At 41.0% G+C, this 6,544-nt stretch overlaps 1 protein-coding gene across 5 annotated transcripts in view; it reads right to left on the bottom strand.

Annotated features, from left to right (window-relative positions):
• Positions 1-5,084: 5,084 nt before the first annotated feature.
• The window catches only part of MAP3K19 (mitogen-activated protein kinase kinase kinase 19), a 52,158-nt gene continuing 50,698 nt past the window's right edge, over positions 5,085-6,544 (bottom strand). For all 5 annotated transcript variants that reach the window (XM_003267594.3, XM_003267595.3, XM_012502561.2 and 2 more), the window contains one exon: positions 5,085-5,511. In XM_003267594.3, coding sequence (XP_003267642.1) covers positions 5,445-5,511 — 67 coding nt within the window. In that variant the 3' untranslated portion in view covers positions 5,085-5,444. The remainder of the gene's footprint in view (positions 5,512-6,544) is intronic.

Raw genomic sequence — 6,544 nt, 5'->3', positions numbered from 1 at the left:
TCCAAGGCTCTAACATGTCTTAAGTTAATGTGAATCAGAAGTAACTTTCAGGTGGGGCGCAGTAGCTCATGCCTGTAATCCCAGCACTTTGGGAGGCCAAGGCAGGCAGATCACCTGAGGTCAGGAATTCAACACAATCCTGGTCAACATGGTGAAACCCTGTCTCTACTAAAAATACAAAAATTAGCCGGGTGTGGTGGTGCGTGCCTATAGTCCCAGCTACTCGGGAGGCTGAGGCAAGAGAATCGCTTGAACCCAGGAGGCAGAGGTTGCAGTGAGCCCGAGATTGCACCACTGCACTCTCAACAGCAACAAAAACAGAAGTAACTTTCAGTCCCTGGGAAATGTGAGGTCTCTAATATAATTGACCCTTTATCCAAGTAATTTCATGTATCATTCAGGAGTGCAGGCTCTGGGATCAAATGGTCCATGCTCTAGTCTCAGCCCTACCATTTAATAACAGAATGGCATTGGGTGAATTACTTCATCTCATGCTTTTTCTTCCATACAAAGTGTTAGTAGTAGTACCTGTTCATCACAGAATTGTGTAAGGCTTGGATGGTCAAGGAAGGCTAAACAGAATAGCATTAAAGAGAATCCTAATTGAGGGGTAGATTTGGGATATTGGAATGATGAAAGCCAATCCAGATGTATAACTGGAACATATTAAATACTGCATGCCTGCTGTGTCCAGAATTCTCTTAAATTGTTCATTCTAATTTCTGTTTTAAGATTTTTCTTGTCTAACCTTTTGCATCACTCCCATAAAAAGCACAAAGAATAATTGCAGTTATCTGGAAGAGGAATTACCCATTTAAAATTATTTTTTGAGACAAGTTCTCACTGTCACCCAAGCTGGAGTACAGTACAGTGGTGTGATTTTTGGCTTACTATAGCCTCCGCCTCCCAGGCTCAAGCGATCATCCAACCTCAGCCTCTTGAGTAGCTGGGACTACAGGCATGTGTCACCATGCCCGGCCAATTTTTGGGGGTTTTTTTGTTTTGGTTTGGTTTTTTGTTGTTGTTTTTCGTAGAACAGGGTTTTGATAGGTTGCCCAGAGTGGTCTCAAACTCCTAGGCTCAAGCAATCCGCCCACCTTGGCCTGCGAAAGTGCTAGGATTACAGGTGTGAGCCACCACGCCCGGCCCCTTCAAAAATATTCAAACATAGCTGTTCTTTAATAAGGCTGCTCGCCAGCTTCCCTCCCCTTCCCAGCAATATCCCCGCACCTTCCGCTTGAAAGAAAATGAAAGCTAATTGCAATAACTTTGATAAAGTAGAATTAGGATAGAAAAGTCACTTCTTTTAAAATAGATTTTCAGGCCGGGTGCGGTGGCCCACGCCTGTAATCCCAGCACTTTGGGAGTTTGAGGCCAAGGCGGGCGGGCGGGTCACCTGAGGTGAGGAGTTCGAGAGCAGCCTGGCCAACATGGCGAAACCCTGTCTCTACTAAAAAATACAAAAAAATTAGCTGGGTGTTGTGGTGGGCGCCTGTAGTCCCAGCTACTCGGGAGGCTGAGGCAGGAGAGAATCACTTGAGCCTGGGAGGCAGAGGTTGCAGTGAGCCGAGATAGCGCCACTGCACTCCAGCCTAGGCGGCAGAGCAAGACTCCATCTCAAAAAAAATAATTTTTTTTTAATTAAAAATAAAACATTTTCAGCCTAAATGTAACATAATATTTTTTTATATCACAGTTAAGAGATTTGTCTCACTGGTGCTGACACCAGTAAGGCCTTGTTCTATTAACATAATAAATTGGATGGGTTTTAACTTTACAAAGTGAGTAATTCAATCTAACCAAACTCATACAAGTCCATTGTTTATTCCTTCACCCCTGCCCCCTGCACTTTTCAATATAATAAATTGTATGTTTTTATTTTAGCCGTAGCATATGGCCTGCCTATTCCTTCCCCTCAACACCACCTCCCAAAACAATGTAGGGCCTCACTGACAAAAGATTTTTATTATATTGCCATGAAATTAAGAGGCTTACTTAGACCTTTCAAATGTTCAGACACAGTTGAAGAGGCCAGTTTTCTTTAGTCTTTCACGTCAGCCTGTTAGTGACTGCCTTATGGATGAATTCAGCCATGGATTTTCATAATGTGATGTCCTGTCAATAGGAAAAAGCACTATCCTCTATAAACGTGACAGTGTAATGGCATATACAAACTTTTTTAAAACTTTATTACCAGTAGAGAGAGAGGCTGCTTACACCAGAGATTTTTTAATTGGCAGAATCACCTGGAAAGATTTTTAAAATGCAAGTTTCTGCATTTAAATAGCTGCTTTAAACTGAATTAATACTTGTTAAGTGCAGCTCGTGTGAAGAATAAAGATGGCCTGGTAGGTGATGGTATGTTTGGCTGCTCCTTGAGCAGATTAAGTGGGTTATTATCTTGGAGCTACTCATTACACAGTGTATGACTAAAGTAGGTGAAAGTTAAGGAGATGCTGTAGATCTACTTTTTAGAACTTGGGGGTTAAAATGTCTTTGGTTGAGCTTGGGCCCAGAGCATACAGGAATTTAGTACATAATAAGATGGGTTTTAGATGTGATTGAAAACTCAGTGGTTGTGCCTTGGGAAAAGGGTGATGCTCATGGAAGGGAGGACAATGTTACTGCTAGGTGAACAATGAAAAGCTTTTCACACCATTAAAGTACTCAGAATAATAAAGGGAGGACGATACTACCATCCCAATCAGCAGCTAGAATCTATTCTAGCTTCACAAAAAGCTCAGTGAAGGCTAGCCATGCCAGCCCTAACCTACCTCCACTCCCAACCTCCTTTCAGACCCTCTTCAAAAGGAAGAGAGCATACATGTGGGCAACGATAATGAAGAGTGTAATTCCAAACAATTGTTCATGTCTTAAACAGTGAATAACAAAAACACAGAAGCTCTGAGGACCAAGGCTTGCCTATTGAAAACTTCAGCTTTTTTTTTTTTTTTTTGAGATGGAGTTTCGCTTTTGTTGCCCAGGCTGGAGTGAGGTGGTGCGATCTCGGCTCACTGCAACCTCCGCCTTACAGGTTCAAGCGATTCTCCCGCCTCAGCCTCCCGAGTAATTGGGATTACAGGCACACGCCACCATGCCCAGCTAATTTTTTGTATTTTTAGTGGAGATGGGGTTTCAGCATGTTGGCCAGGCTGGTCTCCAACTCCTGACCTCAAGTGATCCACTCGCCTCGGCCTCCCAAAGTGCTGGGATTACAGGGGTGAGCCACCCTGCCCGGCCAAAACTTCAGCTTTTTGAAGTTTCTGTTCAATATTCCAAAATTGTCTTCAGTATCCTTATATTTCAGTAGAATAGGAGTAAACTTCTTAACACCAACTTCATGTTTCCATTACTGTGATCTCTATACACAGTATTAACAGGTCTTACTCTTTGCCCTTTCCCCATAGGGTTTAACAGGCTTGATTGTAAATAGTTGCTTTAAAATCCAATTTAATATTCAGATTTGAAAGAATGCTGAAGATCCCTCCAAAATGGAAAAGAAATAAGCCCTAACCTTTCAAAATTATGTTGTTTCTGGTCATGTTGAGATACAAGTAAGTAAAATAAAGGACATATTCTTCCCTTAATTTCTTAAATATGAAAAAAAATTGAGAAAAGTTATACCCACAAAGACTCACCTAATGTTACATGTCCACAGTAAAATCTGTTTTTACCTCACCTGGACAGCATTTCACATTTATTTCATAAAAACTAAACCAGCTTGGTTTTGACAAATCCTGATACTAGTATTAGAATACTCTTAATTTGTAGTTGTACCACCTTGAAATGATGGCAGCCAATAAAAATATCTGTGGCTATAGCTTAGAGCAATAGGTGCTGGCTGGGCGCGATGGCTCATGCCTGTAATCCCAACACTTTGGGAGACCAAGGCAGGTGGATCACGAGGTCAGGAGTTCAAGACCAGCCTGGCCAAGATGGTGAAACCCCATCTCTACTAAAACTACAAAAATTATCCGGGCGCAGTGGCAGGTCCCAGTAATCTCAGCTACTTGGCGGGCTGAGACAGGAGAATCACTTGAACCCAGGTGGCAGAGGTTGCGGTGAGCCAAGATCACACCACTGCACTCCAGCCTGGGCAACAGAGTGAGACTCCATCTCAAATAATAATAATAATAATAAAAAGAACAATAGGTGCGAAGTTTAGTGGATGAGTGAGATCAACAGCAATGGAAACCTTATAAAAAATGCTTAATCCTGGCCGGGCACGATGGCTCACGCCTGTAATCCCAGCACTTTGGGAGGACGCGGCAGGTGGATCACTTGAGGTCTGGAGTTCGAGACCAGCCTGGACAACACGGTGAAACCCCATCTTGGCCAACATGGTGAAACCCCATTTCCACAAAAAATACAAAAATTAGCTAGGCATGGTGGTGGGCAACTGTAATTCCAGCTACTTGGGAGGCTGAGGCAAAAGAATCGCTTGAACCCAGCAGGCGGAGGTTGTTGCAGTGAGCCAAGATCACGCCACTGCCCTCCAGCCTGGGCAATAGAGTAAGACTCAGTCTAAAAAAAAAATTGCTTAATCCACCAACTTAAAATGGCTTGTAATACTACTAACTCATCCATGCTGACTTTTGTGAGGTCTACTAATGTTCTGGGAATGGCAGTATTTGAAGGATGACCTCAGCAGAGGTAACTATTAAAATGAAATGAGCAAAGGTCTGGAAAAATCATCCTTCCCTTACCAGACCTAGCTTTTGTCCCACCAACTGGTTTAGGCTTAGCTACTTCTGCATATGGAAATGACCTGATTCACTGCAAATAGATAAAAACTTTAAATCACTACAAATAAATTACAGAGAAAAGGGCCCAAGGTTTATGATGCCACCTTAACTAGCACAATTTCTCAGAGACATCTGAGGAGTTTGGGAGCCCTCTGATAATGAAATGCTGAGGCCCTCACCTCCTCCCTATCAGGCCTTGAGCCTCCTAGAATCTTTTAGGCTAAGATTGCTGCCAAAGTACAGAATCTAGAATCTCTTTAACTTACCTTCCTGCCTTCCTCTAGTCTGTTTTGGACGAATTAAGTAAGCGTCTTTACTCACCAAGCAAGAAAATATAAGTTGTTTTTACAATTTATTTTAAACTAACAACATTAAAATTGACAGGACAGGCCAAAAATAAAAGGAAATGTCATATAAAACAATAGAGAATGTAGTTCCTGGACAATCAAAACTGTAAACACTGAAATATGTTTTTTGTTGTTATTAAGAACATGTTTTTTGATACTATGAGTAATCATGTCTGACACTTGAGGAGGCTAATATGTAACTGCAACTTTCAGTTAGTGACTCCATAGGATCTGGTTAAACTGGGTTAGACTGAATTTTCAGTAGGGAAACAAAGATCCCTTAGCCATCATTCCCCACAGTTAAGCAAGGGAGCATCTGCAGTGGAACTGGGAAGAAAGTCTTGATGTATATTCAGTGACTTCTCTCCAAGAAGGAGTGCTTCAGGAGCTGAAGAGCAGAAGGTCGCTCATGCTGGTCCCTAAGAAGGGAAAAACACATTAGAAGCAGCAGCACCCAGTAATGAGACTGCCAATGAGATCTACTTAAATGCAAACTTTCAAAGATGGAAACACAACTTCTGATAGTCAAACAGACTTGGGTTGAGTCCAGTCTCCAATTTTTAGCTGTGTGACCTTAAGCTAAGTGACTAAAACTCTCCTCATCAGTAAGATGGAGACAACAATAATACCTAACTCATTGGGAGAATTAAATAATATATATACAACTTTTAAACAATAGCATGGTACTTGTTCGAAAAGTGGTAGCTATTGTGATTGAAAACTAGGCCCTACTTTCCCATTATACTGTTGTTCAATTTGTTTGGAGTCTAATTTACATATGGTAAAATTCACACATTTACTTTTAAAATTTAGAAGCATTAAAATCCAGAATTGAAAAGACTTTTTAAAATAGATATTCAAATATGCTTTGGTGATTAATTGAAATAATCCCATTTTGGGCACTCCTGGATTAATGTAAGATAGAGGGAGAGAGTTGTTTAGTACTATTGTGGCATAGTTTCTTTCTTCAAGAAATTCAAAACGTTTTAGAAAGGTATCATTCAATGAGCCAGTTAATGAACCAATGAGCTAATGAAGTAGCCAATGATTAGCTGCAATGGCCTATTCCAGAGGCATTCTTTTGGTTAAATTGGCTATCTTTTGATTTTTTTTTCAGATACATAAATATTTATTAAGGCTTTAACAAACAGGTAACTTCCCCTACCCGCTACATTGTGCAACCACTTTATTGATATATAATGAGTATTTATCATTTCTATGTGTCAGGAACATTTCAAGTCCTCTCTTCTAGCTATTTGAAATACAGAATACATTGTTGTTAATTACAGTCACCCTGCTCTGTTATCAAACATTATAACTTACTCCTTCTATCTAATTATGTACCCATTAACCAGCCTCTTTTTATCCTCCCTGCCCCACCACATACACACCCTTCCCAGCCTCTGATAACTATCATTCTACTCTCTACTTCCATGAGATCTACTTTCGTAG

This window comes from Nomascus leucogenys, chromosome 20 (genome assembly GCF_006542625.1).
Source record: "Nomascus leucogenys isolate Asia chromosome 20, Asia_NLE_v1, whole genome shotgun sequence".
Lineage (NCBI taxonomy): Eukaryota > Metazoa > Chordata > Mammalia > Primates > Hylobatidae > Nomascus > Nomascus leucogenys.
This window is presented reverse-complemented; position numbering and strand designations above follow the sequence as displayed.